Source organism: Scomber scombrus, chromosome 16 (genome assembly GCF_963691925.1).
Source record: "Scomber scombrus chromosome 16, fScoSco1.1, whole genome shotgun sequence".
Lineage (NCBI taxonomy): Eukaryota > Metazoa > Chordata > Actinopteri > Scombriformes > Scombridae > Scomber > Scomber scombrus.
Window position 1 is genome coordinate 6624667 of NC_084985.1, and position 17227 is coordinate 6641893.

General features: G+C 42.2%; 1 protein-coding gene across 6 annotated transcripts in view; it reads right to left on the minus strand.

Annotated features, from left to right (window-relative positions):
* The window catches only part of macf1a (microtubule actin crosslinking factor 1a), a 247530-nt gene that overhangs the window by 8178 nt on the left and 222125 nt on the right, over positions 1-17227 (minus strand). For 5 of the 6 annotated variants that reach the window (XM_062436570.1, XM_062436569.1, XM_062436574.1 and 2 more), the window contains 29 exons: positions 16101-16307; positions 15739-15966; positions 15377-15595; positions 15072-15275; positions 12909-13134; positions 11790-12016; positions 11432-11554; positions 11235-11336; positions 10877-10978; positions 10386-10559; positions 9944-10099; positions 9335-9532; positions 8829-8957; positions 8009-8191; positions 7654-7809; positions 7323-7529; positions 7002-7121; positions 6711-6880; positions 6445-6604; positions 6159-6353; positions 5696-5968; positions 5251-5439; positions 4957-5068; positions 4555-4712; positions 4192-4354; positions 3931-4085; positions 3717-3791; positions 1938-1955; positions 1023-1140 (listed from right to left, as the gene is read on the minus strand). In XM_062436570.1, coding sequence (XP_062292554.1) covers positions 1023-1140; positions 1938-1955; positions 3717-3791; positions 3931-4085; positions 4192-4354; positions 4555-4712; positions 4957-5068; positions 5251-5439; positions 5696-5968; positions 6159-6353; positions 6445-6604; positions 6711-6880; positions 7002-7121; positions 7323-7529; positions 7654-7809; positions 8009-8191; positions 8829-8957; positions 9335-9532; positions 9944-10099; positions 10386-10559; positions 10877-10978; positions 11235-11336; positions 11432-11554; positions 11790-12016; positions 12909-13134; positions 15072-15275; positions 15377-15595; positions 15739-15966; positions 16101-16307 — 4747 coding nt within the window. Of the gene's footprint in view, positions 1-1022; positions 1141-1937; positions 1956-2646; positions 3503-3716; positions 3792-3930; positions 4086-4191; positions 4355-4554; positions 4713-4956; positions 5069-5250; positions 5440-5695; positions 5969-6158; positions 6354-6444; positions 6605-6710; positions 6881-7001; positions 7122-7322; positions 7530-7653; positions 7810-8008; positions 8192-8828; positions 8958-9334; positions 9533-9943; positions 10100-10385; positions 10560-10876; positions 10979-11234; positions 11337-11431; positions 11555-11789; positions 12017-12908; positions 13135-15071; positions 15276-15376; positions 15596-15738; positions 15967-16100; positions 16308-17227 lie in introns of those variants that run through there. The other variant, XM_062436573.1, reaches the window with a different exon arrangement.

The following is a 17227-nucleotide window of genomic DNA, read 5'->3' on the forward strand; positions in this document are numbered from 1 at the left end:
AATTTCTGCTCTTTATGAGGCTTAATGGCTCAAACTGTAATATTAAAGTCATTTGAGAGTTTGTTTGCGAGGCTCAGACAAATGCATTTATTGTTTTACAGCCATTACTTGTATAATGAATGTTATTTGATACAGTGCCTCTCTCCTCTCTCTCTCAACCCAACCAGTCGAGGCAGATGTCCGCCTTGAGGTTTTTTCCCGTTAAAAGGGAGTTTTTCCTTGCCGCTGTCACCAAGTTGCTTGCTCATGGGGGAAAGTTTGGTCTCTATAAATTAAAATTAAAGAGTACAGTCTAGACCTGCTCTATGTGTAAAGTGCCTTGTTGTGATTTGGCGCTGTATAAATAAAGATTGATTGATAATGATCGTGTACGGGAATAAAGTCGTTTTGGGCCAGTGAACGTTACATCAACTATAAACTCCAACTGTGGCAACTACACCAGAATCACCTCACAGATTCATATAATTTTGGAGCATTTTATGCCTTTTTTTAGTCCAAAGTTACAATAGAGAGATGACAATAAAAAAAGGGCAGAGAGAGACGGGGAACATCTGATGCCAGAATTGAACCACAGATTTTGTGGGAATGTAGCATTAGCCCGTAGGGTACATTACTATGTGTGTATGTGAATATAAAAAGGTTAAAAGTAGTAGTTACAAGTGGTATTAACTAAATTAGACACTGAATTAGACACTGGTGACATTTAATGTTCATTCTGTAATACAGGCTCGCCTCCATCACACACTACCTCATGTTTATTATTTTTCTTATCTCAACTTTAATATATTTTTTATTGTATTTTGTTGTAGTTTACAGTCCTTATTGACAATTTAATCAATTAATTTATCGTTAAGTTTAGTATTCTGGTGTTTCTTGTCTTTTAAGGTATCGGTCGGACTCTAATATATCCATGTGAAAGAGAGAGAGAGACAGGGAGAGAGAAGGTATAATTTGTGTGTGTGTGTGTGTGTGTGTGTGTTGGTGAATCTGTACTTGAGAGAGAAACAGATCCATTCGCTCACCTCTGCACGGGTCATTTTTGACCAGGAACTCATCCAGAGCCATCCAACCGCCTCCGACTCTCACCATCACCGTGCTGCGTAAAATTCTCACCAAACGCAGCTGCTGAGAGTCTCCGAACTGCGGAGATTGTGAAGAAGGAAAAAAAAAAACAAAAGGAGGAGGGAAGGCAAGAGATAAGTGAACGGAGGAGAGAGAGAGAAGGAATCAGACAGAAGAAGAAGAAAAATCAGTGAGTAAAATTAAAGTTGATACATTGATTGAGATTAATCCATCACACCAAACTAAACTTCTACTTCATGCATTTAATAGGAAACCATGCACTGACAGAACTACAGAGAGTCAATCTACTGATTCTGAGCCCAGTTCACCCAGCCGTCTAAATCTCAGCATCAAGATTTAGAGAAATCACTTCGATTTTTCCCGCATTCATCCTTTTTTTCAGAAATCTCAATTGTTTGAACCACCCAGCGAAGCAGAACTCCAAAGCGATACCAGCACAGAAGGAATTTTTTTCTAAAATCTCTCTCCAAGTAGCTTGATTTCTTTCCCAGCGCTTCGGTCCAAAAGCACAGTATATATATCACCTAACCACTAATTACCACTTCAGCCATGTCCCTGTCGCCTGCTTCACATTGTGCAATTTGTCACTCTCAACACCCAACATATCACAGCAGGAACACAAGCAGATGGTGAAACCTGCTTACACGTTGCAAAGCCACAATGGATTGCCTTTTCTTTTTTCTTTGAAAAAAAATAAATAAAAAAAAATAAAATCCTCATTCAGTGTTGAATATTTCAACAAAATGCTTTTTTTTGGGTAAGTGTTTGAAAGCAGAAATGAAAGGCTCTCCATTGGCAGTGAACTAAGGAAGCAGATTTCACGCATCCGATCACAGCAGCGGCAGTCACTTTACCTGGTTTCCGAGGAAGAACTATAATAAATCCAGCAGACACGGAGCAGAGGAAAACACAAGGGGAAAGAAACGAGAGAAAGAGTGAAACAACATGTACTTGATAACTGAGCTTTTTCTGATGATGTACGAATGGATACACTTTATTTGTGTACAAAAACTGGTTCTCAGGAACTTAAAGCATCATATTTCACTGTGTATTTCTGTTATTTGAGCTTAAAATTAGTTGTATAAGCAAAAAAAAAAAAAATGCAGCGAGCATGAATGCATGTGGTTGTTATGAGAGTGAGCTATTAAAATGCTTTCTTTAAAAACTGCAAGCTGATGTTGGTGAGACAGTGATGGAAACAGTGAAAGATGAAAAGTGAGGTCAGATATGAGTGAAAAGACAAACACGAGAACAGACAGATGATGTGACAAAAACAAACTGGTGTAATATTAGTCTACCCCAGTGTCCCGCAGCCAGACACTGGACATCATTACCCAGCATGATAATGATGGTGTGGACACAAACAGCAGTGGTAGTGATGGTCGATCCAGTATAAACTGCTAAAAAAAACCTGTTAAGCTTTAATGCTCCTGTAAAATGTAACATAGATACACTCAGAGAACTGCTGGAGGAAGCATTTTATATTCCTATAAACTGAAGATCTGAACTCTTATGAGCTTAAACTGTAGATGAAAAGCGGCAGATTATTTAGGCTCATTAAATTTTGTCACCTTGTAATTTTACTATCAGGTATTAAAAGATATCAGAACATTTTTGGCCCAAACTAAAGAAAGAAAAAGTCGACTGTTGCATTTCTATATTTGCTTCAATCAGGTTTAGTTTTGTAGTTTTATTTCACAACCAGTGAAACTAAACTGTAGTTGGCTAATTGGACAATTTTAATAATATCACTGTCAGAAATACATTTTAATTATAATAACGTATCTGTCTAAACCAGATCAAATTACTTATGTTTGGTTTGGTGTTACAGATCAATTCAATGCTAAAGTTTTTTGATTAAACGTTAAACCAGCTTGCTTTGAACGTCTATTCCCATCCAGCAGCCCAGTGTGTATTTATGTCGTCACATTTACACGGTCGTATTAATGTCGTATTAATATTTTTTTGCGATGATAATGAAGCTGATAATCCTGGAGTGCTGTGAGATGCTACAAACACGTTAAAACAATGTTAACATATATAAAAACATATATTAACATGTGATGGTAGACGTTGATGAATACACCATGAGAACATGATGTGAGATGAACACACATGAAAAAAAAAAAAATGCTGTCAAGTTATGCTGAGAAGTTGTTAATTGATGAGTGCCTGATGGATAAGTGAAGATAAGCCAGTTAAGAATAAAATGTCAGTTCTTCAGAAATGGGTCAAACAGAGTTTGCAAGTAATTCTTAGCATCACACCCACACTGCTCGTCTCTTTTTCTCTGTCTGACGTAAAAAGCTTGTTGGAGATTTAACATAAAGCTCTTATTTAAGATATATATAATTCAGAATTGCTTTAGCGGCAAGGTGCCATCAATACATACTGTGAGGATACCGTGAACTTCACCTTCCTGTTTACAACAACACATTGAATGTGACAACATTGTCAGTCACATTAATCATTTGCAAAACCTCTTTGACCCACGTCTGTCAACAATGAGTTAAATCAGTTACATGTCAAATACACATTCAAGTTTTCTCTTTCGGTTTAAGATTATATAACAGTTACAGTCTATAAAATGATGTCTGTGTTAAAAAATGAGTCAAAAACTGAGCTGAACTTACCCGGTACTTGTTCTCTCCTATCTGCTCCACCTGGAACCTCTTGGCACATTTACACTGGGCGACTTGCCGAGTCACCTAGCAACAAGCAGACAAGATGTCAATGAAAGCGTCTTTCCATTCACAACTCATCACACCCCTCATGATCAATTATTGATACAATTTCAAAGCCAAAGTAATTCATTTGTCTTTATATTTTGCCCTGCAATCCCCTCACCTCATCCTCTATCTTATCAGCATCAGTGGTGGGTCTGTAGGCGTCTTTGTTGGGGTGCAGAGCAGCAACAAACTCATAGTAGTCGATGTAGCCGTCTCCATCTCTGTCGAAGATGTCTGCAACCGCCGTCATCTCCAACCTACTGGTGGGAAACTCTGCATGGAGGGGAAAAAAGGAATTATTACATTATATCATCTATTTTATATTTCTATTCTAGTGTATGTTTAAAACAAGCTCCTTAAATCGTCGTCCGTTACGTACTGGAGGCCAGGATGCCGTCGATGAACTCCTGCCGTGTGATCTTTCCATCTTGATCCTTGTCGATGCGTCTGAAGAAGTCCATGACGCGAGACTTTTTATGGTTCATCCAGCGCATGTACTTCTTCCTCCACACGTCAAAGTCAAAGTTGGCAAACTCCTTGAGCTGAAAATGGACGATGCGGACAGAGTTGTGATATTTGTCACGTCGCAGTCACGTAAAAGAGAGAGTGTGACTGTTTAACTCATCTTAAGATATTTGGCATTTCGGAGGTTCGACTGACCATTCTGCTCTTTATATTGGGATTTAACTTTTAATAGACTTGTATTTCACTCTATTTAAAAAAGCACCACTGTCAAAGTTACCTCTTCCAGCCTGTCCAGACCATCGTTGAGCTTGCGTTGGCGGTCGAGAGCCAGCAGCCACACTTGCTGCCACCTGGCACAGAGCTGGTTGAGTCGCGGATTTCCTCCTGAGAGCTGCATGGCTGCCTGCTGTTGTTGCTGTTGCTGTTGTTGTTTTCCTGCGGAGGATGCAGAGAGTCCTTTTTGGTCAAAATTTGCACATTTCCACCACATGTACTTATGCTGTCGTCGCAGAATGGGAGATGATAGGATTTATGCACTAAAAGGTAAGAGTGAGGGCGCGCCCCAGTATCCGCATAACTCCAACATCTCTCTCTCCCTTTCATCTCCTGTCACTTTCACTATAAGAAAGGCTTAAAAATAGCACTGAATTTGAAAAAAGCTAAGCATGAAGTGACTTACGAGCTCCTCTCCTCTCAGCCAGGCTGCTGGGAGGTTCAGCTGGTTTTCTTTTGTAGGTCTTTGTCACTTTGTCGACGTCTGGCTGCTTCCTCGTCATCTCTTCCATAAACATCTAAGAACAAACACCATCAGTGAGTAAGCAAAGTTGGACAACACGTGTGTTAATGGAAAATGCAGACACAGCCAGGTTTAAGTGGGTTTATTCCATCTAAGGATGTATCAAAAATACCAAATTCTATGTTTGGTTGCCCGCAAACAAACTGGTGAGTCAGAGAGGACGACAGAAAAACCAACCTGGTGTTCTGTGATGAGTGCTTTGAGTTGTGGGATGTCCTGAGGGAGGGGCTCTGTGTCCCTCTGGACCAGTGTGGTCTCAGACCACTGTAGCCATGACAACAGCTCCTCCAGAAGGTTGGCGTTGTTGAGCACCTCGGTCAGAGCCGTCTCCAGCCGCTGCTCGTGCTGTTTTGCCCATGTCAGCACCTGCAGAGTGAAAGTATTGATTAATATAAGACATATCTGTATTACGTTCAACATATTATCTACTTTACATCCTTTGAGGATTATGAAGCAGTGTCAAGTTTATTGGCCTGTAATTTTAACCTTATGTTAATCTATCTATCTATTTTGCAATGTGTCAAAAGGAATTCAAGGAATTAGTTTAAGACATATTGAATACTCCTACACTACTACTACTACTACTACTAATAAAATGGGATATTAACACCCTCGTCCTCACCTCCTCAAAGCGTGCCCTGATGATGGTGATCCAGTGTTTGATGGTGGTGATGGAGTCAGGGTGGCACACTGTGAGGATGCCCTCTCCCATGCCAGCAGCCTTGTTGACATCTGTTCTCTTGTCCTCCACTGTGCCCATGAAGTCACGATGCGTGTGCAGCAGCGCCTGCAGAGTGTCCGCCTCCTCGGGAAGCACGCCACGGAAACGGAGGGTCTGCTCCGCCTCCGACAGCCACTCCAAAAGCATCTGGACTGCTGTACGGAATTCCTCCGCCTGGTGAAAAGAAGGAAGTTAGAAAGAAGATTTAATGTGGAAGGAAAGAAAACCTTCGAAATCAGTGATTCTTACAATGATTTTGCTTATTTACTGAGCCGTTTCTGTGTTACAAGACTTTAAAAAGCATAAAAATAATCAGTTCTACTTTGACAGAACTTAAAATCATCTCTGCAGCTTCTTCTCTGACCTGTTTGAGGGCCACCTGGAGGCGGGTCTGCTTGGTGACTGACAGGGCGCACACTGTATCCCAGCGGTTGCTCAGCTCTTGAACCTGAACTTTGACCCACGCTGTGTCATCGCGGCCGGTCTCCATCAGTTCCCGAGCAGAACGCTTCAGAGCCTGAACGCTGCTGGTTCTCTTCCCCATCTCTTTCTGGAAAGCCTGGAGGTTTAGATATTAGATGATGTTAATTATTAACCACTTTAACATCTTTAATTAATCAATACAGCTGTGTTTAACATGGTATACAGACCTTATGTGAGTCCATGAGGTTGGACACAAGATCAAGATCTCCATGGACGGGCAGGTCTTCAGCTAGTTGAGGCTCCACTCGGTATAACCAGTCCACCAGTGCCTGAAGAGCCTCCGCAAACTGGCCTGAGAACAGCAGAGCCTCCTCCAGCTTGTGTTGTCTGAAAGGAGAAAAAGTGTCATATTTTCATTCTTCATATGACCATTCACATGTGTAATTAATAGTTTGACCATCCAGTCTCCGTCTCCTTCCTTCAGTCTCTTTACCTCTCCACGCTCTTGCCACAGACGGTGTCCCACTTGTCACGGACTTCTCCCACCAGGTGGTCGAGCTTCTGTGTGTCTGCTGGCAGCTGAGCCTTGTCCCTCATGGCCCTCCCAGACCTCACTGTCGTGTCGTAAACCGGCTGCTTTGATCCCAACGCTTTCTGAAACTCCTGGATATCAGGAAAAAAGGGAAGGAGAATGAAAGAGATTTGTTAAAAAAGGAACATGGCAAAAGAGGAATTCTGAAATCATTGCACAAGCTTTGTAAGATATATGTATTGCCTGCAGTACCTTGTGTTTGGCCAGTTGTATTTTGATCTTATCTGGCTCGTTGGAGATCTCCAGCTCTGAGTCAAGTCTTTTCTCGGCTTCTTCCAGCCAGTCTGTCAGCTTCCTCCAGGCTTCGTGGAACTAAAGAAAGAGTAAAGGATATTTGAAAGCACTCTGTAGCAGGGAAAAACGCCAATTTCAATGAAATTTCAATTGCTAAAAAATGAAGGGAGCATTTCACAATCTGTATAATAATTATAGTACAAATATTGTCATAAATGTGTTCAATTCAGGTTAGTTTACAAGCCTTTCACTCTGAAGTATTAACTCTTTGTCCCGTACCTGTTTGGCGCGTTTGCGTGCCTCGTCGAGGTGTCGGCCGCGGTCCAGTGACCTTTGCACCAGCTTGTCCCAGCGAGCCTGGACGCTGAGCAGCAGGTTCTTGATGAGAACAACGTCCTGTTTCAGGCTGGCGAAGCGAAGCTGAGAGCCGGCCTTCTCCAGAGCCAGGACCTGCTCTCTGTGGGTGTTCACCTCATTTACAAACACCTGGAGAGTCACAGTGCAGAACAAGTTAGTGAGATGTTACAATCTAATGACAGGTACCTTCATAGCTGATATAAAAATTAGCAAAGAAAACAAACAAAAACAAGTTTGGTTTGTTCATATCAACCTTGTGCTCATCAATCTGGAAGAGGACGGTGTCCAACATGAGGCTGGGGGGTTGGGCCATGTTCAGGGTCTGTTCAGCCTGAGTCAGCCAGTTGATGGTGTCCTGCAGCGAGGTCTGGAAACCGGTCGCCAAGGAAACGGCTTCTTCCAGCTTTGCCTGTACAGTTCAAACAAGGGTCAAAGTAAATAACAAAAAAGACCTTTATACATTGATTAAATACCATTATTTCTCAATAACAGCACTGGATTATTGCACATAATCACCACACAGATATAATAATATTGATGATAAAAGATAATATGTATAAAGAATAAAACAGAATACAGAATAAAGCGTCCTTGTGCTACAGGCTTACCCTGCGGTCATCCATCTTGGTATTGAGGCTGGCCCACTTGTTCTGCAGCATGGCGAGGTTCTGCTGGGTCTGGGTGGTACCGGGTCCCGCTTCCTCTCCTCCACGAGCCAGCAGCATGGACTCTCCTTGATCCAGCAGCTTGTGGTACTGTTCCCCTCGCTGGGTCAGCTGGGCCTGGAGCTCCTGCACAGGGAGAAGCAGATAAAGGCAGAGGTGAAACTGACACTTTGGGGGCGTTGTTGTGTTTCACTGTTTGGTTTAGAACAACGAACGGAGGCTATTAAAGTTTCATCATCACCATATGCTAAGTGTCAAACAAAAGAGTGTGTGTAAGCTAATATTCTGTGCGTGTGCTCAAAATGTCTCTGGTAAAAATTATGTGCTCATAAAATCTGTTTATGACATCCCTTAATTAAAAAAAAAAGACTGATTCAGATGTGAACAGTAAACACCTTTACACTGGTTTGTTTGTGATTTGTGATAGGGAAGCATTTTATAGGCGCCTCTAACGCCAATAAACAAACTTGCACCTACTTGAACATTACAGCACTTATTTACTCAGTATTACATTTTGGCAACAGAGTGTCCATATTTTATTGCCAGAGGGCCAAAATAATCCAAAACTTGGCTGCTGTGTTAATGTGTGAAGAATAAGTTTCTCTACTTGCACGTAAACTTCATTATAAGCAGAAGTGCAGCTGAAGACACTTAAATGGTGCAGAATAAATGCATCTATAAATCCTACCATTACAGGCATTAAGGTATGCCACTATTCTGTGTGGTACTGTGAGTATAAAGGTGTTACGTGATTCTCTGTTACCATGTGTTGCTGTAGTTGCTCCCTGGCTGTTTCAGGGAGGCCGCCTGTCGGTTTGGCAGCCGACAGCTGGCTCTCCGTCCTCCTCAGCCACTGGAGGAACTCCTCTAACTCGCCATGGAAACCCTCCGCCTACACAGAAACAGGTGAGGGAGGGGAGGAGTAGGCATGAGCTAATTATCTTAGTCACAGTTTATGAAAGAAATATTCCCACTAGAGCTGCTATTTATGCTACTGCTAATATTTTTTTCCCTACTACTGTCATTTGTAATACTACTAATACTCATAACAACTGTAGTGATGATTTAAGAGTACTACCACAACTATGGCTGTCGCTACTGCTATTTATTTTCATTATGAATCCCATGACAACAACTGTAATAACTGTAAAACCATATAAAAGATTTACAGCCAAGAACAAAAACATCAATATAAAATACACAAATTGGTTCCTTTCTTCTCTAGTTGTTATTATAAATCAATTTTCTTGTCCAGCTTCGTCACAGCACCTGATGCAGCGCAGCCTCCAGTAGTTTCTGCCTCTCCTGGGTCTTCAGCAGCAAGCTCTGCCAGCTCTGGCTGAGCTTATCCAGCTGGTCCCTCAGGATGCTGGCCTCGTCTCCAGGAGAAGACTCCAGGAGCTCAGTGCCAGCACCGTTCACAGTCTCCACCGTGGCATGATGGGATAGCACATCGTTACGTAAAACCTGAGATGCAGAGGAGGGAGAAATAAATTAATCGCATGGAATTGGATTTTAAAGTTAAGAGGCAACATGTATGACAGGCAACAACATAGTTACACAGAAGCAAAAAACATGGCTTAAAATGTTGGAGGTTATTTTAACAAAAAAAGCAACTTTTACAGTGTGTTGCTCTCCCATAAAGAACAAGAAACCACATGAGAGCTACAGGACAGGGCTGGGTTACCACCAGCCAACAATGTGACTGCAAATTTAGCTTTAAGTGTCAAAGTCTTTTTAAGAAGCAGTCTCTCCTTTAAACAAGCTAATTTACAACCTCACCAAAAAGAAAACCCCATAAAAGATAAATCTTGCAAACAGGAAACAGAAGAGTAGAAGCAACATTTTTTTTTCAGTTTGTAATGAATGGAAACATACGTGGTGTTTAGCCAGCTCGATTTCGATGGCCTTGGGATCAGAGTTGACTGGCCGCTGTGTGTCCAGGGTGGTGTGTGTGTGGTTCAGCCAGGCCTGCAGCTCAGACAGGGCATGTTGGAACTGACCCAGAGCCAGCAGGGCAGCCTCCAGCTTGTGCTGCGGGTGGAAGAGAGACAGAGGCAAGATCTTAAAAATAGGAATTCAAATATTTGGACTGTAATGAAAAGCAGCTGTCAAATACATGAAGACGTCCAGAATGCCAACAAAGACCAACATCCTCAACTTCCCAAGGGAAACATTGGGGTAAGAGCTGGAAGTCATCTCCCAGACTAAAGCTGGTTGGGAGCTGTTTCATGATGTTATTCAGGGATGATTCGGTAATGTTCTGCTACATTAACTACTAACTACGCTGCCACACTGCTGCCACACATGGTCACATTACCTGTCTCTGGGTGATTTTATCCCCCAGGTTTTCCCACAGGTGTCGGAGTTCAGTCAGCGGCTCCTGGATCATGTCTCGGTCCGTCTGGTCGGACACTTTCTTCAACAGTAGCTCCCCCTGGTGGCACAGCTTCTCCATGTCAATCTGCTGCTGGTAAACCTCCACCTTGTACTGCTGCTCAGTGGGAAGGAGATGAGGAGGAGATGGGCAAAAAAGAAAAGAGGGGAGAGTAGTTTTTGTCAGTTTATGATGCAAATATGACAAGAAAAGCTTAATTTAGTATTAAATGTATATAGATCTGTCACATTTTAGACCGTATCATGCAGTATAAACCTTCCCAGCACAGAGACTTATTTAACCACAAACTAAATACTTCTAAGTATTCACATAAGACAACATCCTTTGTATTATTTTCACATTTATTTCTAAAAATGCTCTAATGAGGAATTGATTTATTAATGAGGAATGAAAAATGAAACTGTCATGCAAACCTTGAGCTCTTCAATCTGCTGTTTGACAGTTCCCAGGTCAGTTCCCACCGTCGACATCTCACACAGTTTGATCACTGCATTGTCCAGGTAGTCAAACATGGACTGGAAATAAATAATAATAAAGACAATAATAAGTTTATACAATCAATAAAAAAAGCTCAAGAAAATATGACTGGTTTCTATGTTTTACATCACTTCATGAATCTTTACATATATTCTTAAAACATGAATGGGAATGCAAATGCCATATTGTCATTCAGTGGATGTTTAGAGATCAAATATAACTTGTTAGTTCACTTAACCTTGATATATAAAAGCCCAGCTAACTTTAAACATAGATTCACTCTGATGTACAAACCTGCAGAGCATCCTGATACTGCACAGAGGCGGTCATGGCCTCCTCCAGTCTCTCCATCCTCTCTCTCCATGTTCGGTTCAGGCCCTCCCAGGCAGCATTCATCTGAAGAGAGAAAAGAAAAAGAGAGCGTTAACACAAAGAAAAAAATGATTTTTCCTCTTTTTAAAAAAGCAATGAACATGGTCTTCATTTCTCACCTCATCTATGGTCTTCTTGACCTCAGGTTTCTCAGTTTCACCGCAGGCAAAGATGAGGTCAGCCCCGAGGGTCCTGACGAACTCCAGCTCCTCCCTCAGGCCGTCCGTCTCTGCCTTGATGGCCTAGTGGAGGAACAGAGGGACATCATGTTGAGACCTTACCCTAGTAGACACATCTATCTTTTCTGTGTCTTTTCTTTAAGGTCTTTTTTCTTCTTCTTTGAAGATTTCTCAGTAACCAAAATGCTTTGATCTGTTTCCTTAAATGAGAATTCACCACAGGATCTCCTTCTTTCCCTCACTCTCTCGCCATAACTTAAAACCAAAGCTTTCCCCACATCCTTCATGTTCTCCATACCTCAGCAGCCTCAATCTGTTGTTTGATGAGCGATGGGTCCACACCAGGGTCCTCAAGCTCTTTCACAATATCTTGGGAGTCTCTGAGCGTGCTCAGTAGCGCCGCCACGTCGGCCCAGAACTTCCCGGCCAGGTCCAAGACATCGTTCAGCTTTCCTTCCCTCTCCTCGGCCCGCTGACGGATCTCATCCCACAGAGAGCGGAGGCGCAGGAGACGGGAGCGAACAGCTGGAGGAGAGAGAAGTGAGGTTTTAAACACTGAGAAGTATTTTTACATGATTATAACAAGTGTAATGATAATGTTTTGTTTGTTTGTATTTTGCCATCTAGCGTCCAGTCCTGGTAAGTTCAGTCTTTTATCACACTACTCCCACACTCAGTGCACAGTGAGGCCTTTTATGTCCATGTAGTGTGGAGGACTGGAGGGCATCAAAGTTCTTTAGAGGGCAATTTAACAGAGATGAATGTGTGTTTTGTGTCACCATGTGGAAGCGTTGGAAGAAATCTGCAAAGCTTCATTCCTGAATTTGTTCCATTTCAAGATTTCACAAAGTCCGCCCACTGGCTCGGTGCCAGTAAAACATTGACTTACTTCGGCCGGATGATTGTTCAAGTCCGTGAACTTGTTGGACCGGAGCCTAAAATACGATTTTTAACATGTTTCACCCAGACTACAAGAGCCTGACCTCCTCTCTCCTTCGGTTTTGTTGCTTGTGTAATGCTTTGTACAGCTTGTTGGCAGTTACTGAATACAGCAGACAAAAGTAGATAACTTTAAAAGGAAAAGAAATTACTACAACTACACTTCTAATGCCTACAGCAAGAATTGGTAGCTATGTTTCATTGTTTGGTTAAGCTTTCTTTTCGGCTTAAAACCCTTCATTAATCAAGTTAATTACAGTATTGATTGTACTTAATTAAAAGTAATTACTTTATTGGAGATAGAAGATGGATTAAAAGATGAATTTCTCACTAAGTATTGGCTACACGTACAGAAACTCATCAGTAACGTTCATTAAAAGCAAACTTTTAAAGAGCTACTTTTTAATTCTCCTTTTCAAGTACATTATGTGGGCTGCTTGTCTGTCAATCTAAATGTTTGCACATCCCTGCCGCTCACCCTGAGCTGCAGGATCGTCATGAGCAGCTCTGCCGATGAGCTCCTCTCCGCGGGTGCAGAGGGCGGAGAAGCTTGGAAGCAGTTTGTCCAGCTCCAGCCCCTGGCCCCGGTGCTCCGCCAGCTGCTCCCTGATCTTGTCCACCTCCGCAGCCACTGGGGGAGGCTGCCTCAGCCGCTGAACCGCCCCCTCCAAGGTCTCCAACAGGGGGTCCATCTTGTCGTGAAACTGCGGACGGAAGAGGAGTTGGAAGAGAGAGTTATGAGGAGGAGGAGGAGAGAGTGTTGAAGGTTGCTGGGTTTGGGTTTGATAGCCAGGTGACATTTTGAAAGTGGGAAAATACTGAGATATTATGTGGGTGGTCATCCATCTGTACTCAGAATCATTTTTTTAGGCTTTTTAAAAAAATAACTGTGCAGAGTGGGTGCAGAGCAGATAAGATAAAATTCAAGCGGAAGCCTTGTAGTCTTTCTATGTGGCTTAATATCTCAATATTTCATTTTCAGCGTGTCACCAGGTTGCGTTACTCTGACATAACTCGACTTAATCTACTATATCACACAAGAGGGAGCTACTAATCCACACAGTACAGTCCGAACTAAAGGACTCAGGAGACATAATGGACAGGAGAGCAGACAAACTACCAGGTTTTGATCTATCTGGGGGAAATTAAATACCTTGATCACAACATGACACAACAAACCTCATCTAGCCATAAGGGAAAGAATCTTGTGATACAAAAGGACCGCTATGATTGGTTTTAAGGACCTGGATCAAGCCTAGTTTTTTTTTTAAGACTAGGCTTAATCCAAGTCTCTACAAACCTAGACACAAAGAGAAATCTCCTAACAGTGTTTAATCAGTGGTGTGTGGTTACTCAGGGTTGGTAGACACTTGGTTTGGATCAATATTTAGATCATTAAAAGCTTTTAAATGTAGGAGCACAAATATAAAGAGCAATAATACAGATATTTACCAGTGTTTTAATGCCAAACTGTAATAGCTTCACATCGATGATCATCTGCTATTTTTATACAACATACTGTATATTCATCCAAGTAAGGAAATTTGTAGTTTGTGTATTTATCTGTAAAGTTTAGTACTGCATGAGATTAGTGATTTAGTATTAATTCGTATTTGATTAGTCGACCAACTCGTGTAGTGTAACCGCAGCCTGAGTGTCAGTTTGATGTTGTCAGTCAGTGGTCTTACCTCTACCAGCTGGGTGATTGCAGTGAGCAGTGACCATGGAGAAAATGGTGGTGGTGGTAGAAGGGGGGGAGGGAAGGGTGGGCAACACACACAGCACATCCACAATGAACGAGGGAGATGGGATGGTGGAGGGAACGAATACAAGGTTGCAGGGATGAGGGATGAGATTAGGATTAAGGTTAAAGGATGAGGGTTGGAGAGACAAGGAGGTGGATGAGGACAGTGTGGAAATGTGGGTGAAGGAGAAGGAGGAGGAGAAAAGGGAGTGATAAATGGATTTCGAAGGGGATGGAGGGTGGAGAAACAGACAATGAGTTAAACCCGAGACATGCATACATTGACAGCAGCAACACAAGTGATTCAATGACGTCTCATGAAATGAAGTGCAAAGAGTAAACAAAATAAAACTACACTGAAAGAAGAAAACATGATGTGACAGAGAAAAGTCAGAATGATGAATTTTTCTTACAGGTACATTTTTTGCCTGAGTGATATTTTTATGCTCTTCCTATAAAAGATATTAACTTCTCACTCACAAATTTAAATAAACACAACATCCTTTAAACTAATTTTGCACTGTAAATCTTCATTATCATGTAGTGTTAACAAAGCAACAAACACTCACATAGACTTCATGCTGTTTAGTAATCACGTCAACGCTTTACTGCCTCGTCTGGTCCGACACACTCTAACTCTAAACTAAGCTATAAACAGACTCGCACCAAAACTGCATTTACACATAACTCTTCAATCTGTGCTGTGGGCCACATGCGTGTAGTTTAACAAATTAGGTCGCTAAATGTAATTTACGTTTTAGTGAATTGAATTGAAAGTCATGTCAAAAGGCTTCTGACACTCTCTCTTATGCAAGTAGGCTAGATAATAAAACATATTAGATCCAGGTCTGGTCTCATTACAGCTTCCTGAATCGAGCAGTCAAACAGTTGTCGTACCTGTGCAGATTGGGACACTGCCTCGTCTAGGGCCGTTGCACGACCCTTGACCTCCTCTTTGATGGCCAGGTAACGTTTCTCCGCCTCGGTGAAGCGCTGCGTTATATTTGCGCCCTCGTGGTGGCTGAGCTCGGCCAGCTGGGGTCCAATCTTCATCAGCTTGTCGATGTGGGGTTTGTGCTCTGCGATGGACTCTCTGAGCAGCTGGAGGTGAAATTAAGAACATAGATATTAAGTAAAACACTTCAGTGATGAGAAGAAAGCTGAAACTTGGAGCTAAACTGTTATTTTGTGTAATTTCTTACCCTCATCTGGTCCTGCTGGAGTCGCAGAGCGTCTGTGTCGATGGCTGGTGGCGGCAGCTGGGTGATAAGGGTTTCAGTCTCGCCCAGCCATGGCTCCAGCTCCTCGTAAGTCTCCCAGAACCGAGCGACCAAAACCTGGGCCTGCTCCAGAGCTGCAAACCGCTCGCTATGGCTCTGGCTCACTGCATCGTAACGAGCACTCAGAGAATCTGTCTTAACCTGCAGAAGAAGAAAGATGAAGTGTTAAGATTCTCGTTGCTGCACTTAACATCTTACAGTTAAATGTTTCTCTTTCTTCCCTTTCACGTAAATGTATCTTCTTCTACCCTCTTTATATAACTCTGCATCCATCAGTGACTCACCATCAGCGCATCCTTTTGGGCGTCGCTGCAGGTTTCCAGGATGTCGTCTCTGGTGCTGAGGAGCTGATCCACGGTGTCTTTGTGACGGATGATGTCGATATTGAAGGCCCTCTGCACCTGCATCTGGGCCACAGTCACATCAGGCTCCAGGCTCAGGGGTCCGAGAGACGCCAACTTGCGCTCCGTCTCCCCGACCCAGGCCAGCTCTGCATCTACCGCCTCCTCGTACTGAAAGGAGGAGAAGTTGGTGTTTAGTAAGTTTAAAAGCTCACAGTGAAAAAGAAGAATCTGCTGTATTATGTATATAACATATTTAATGTGCTCAGCATTAATTTGTACTATGGTAGAACAGCCTGCAGTACCTGTTGTGATCTCTGGATGGCGGCCTGTACCAGCTGTACACGTTGCGTGATGGTTTCAGCAGCCTGGCGGTACCGCTGGTTCGCATCAGCGACCAGACGGTCCAGGCCCTCGCGAGCTCGCCACGGCACCAGATCCAACAGGGCGCTTCCCACCTCGTTCACCGTATCCAGCACCAACCGCTTCTCTGCCGACACTTTCTTCAGCTCCTGAACAAGGAGAAAGACAACGGTTAGTTTTTATAAAACAAACGCTCCAATATTAAGAGGAAAAATGTTCTCTACAGTACACAACTTCATGACGAAGACGCCGTTATAAATGTGAATCACGTTTTTTTGTGGTGGCTGAATTTATTTTTTCAAGAGCACATACGAGGTACGCTGTTAACATACTAGAAGATAAACACTGTAAATGTCATTGTAGAGTAAAAAAACCCAAACTGGATGGCAGCGATGGCAATAATCATTTCAATAGCGTTTATAAACTGTTATTGACTTCCCAGAAATCAGTGTTTCTATGGTAACTCTGCTGTGGGTAGGCTGACACTAGAATGGCTGAAAATGTCATTACAGACTGGCTGCCATCAAATTAGCCGTTCTTTTCCAACAACTCAAATAATACACTGTATATATGGGTTTTTTTCTATCATAGGAAAAAAATCTTTAAAACAAATGTTTAAACTTGTGTAAAATGTAGATGATTAGGTCTTTTATCACTCAAGTGCCCACATCAAGCATTGTGGGCTGTTTGAAGTGGTTGGAACAAACCCAATATAATGCAGAAGAACGGCATGTTTAAAAAAACCAACTGGAACATATAACAGTGAAATATTGTGTATAGAAGAGAGCAGATGATAATAATAGATATTAACTCTTACACTGTTTTTACAAACACTGGTTTTGAACAAAGTGGCTCACTGTCAGAGATAATATAGCAAGAAGGAATGAGTGTTATACGAATAAGTTAAACAAATCCAACATAACTACTAAATACTGGATCTAACTGCTCTAACTTAAAGGCCTGCACAGTGTTTAATGTCACATTTAAAAGACACAAATTGATTTCTTCTGCTAAATGAAATAGTTTAAGAGATATTGTGAATAAATATAATCTTGTTAATAAATCTGAT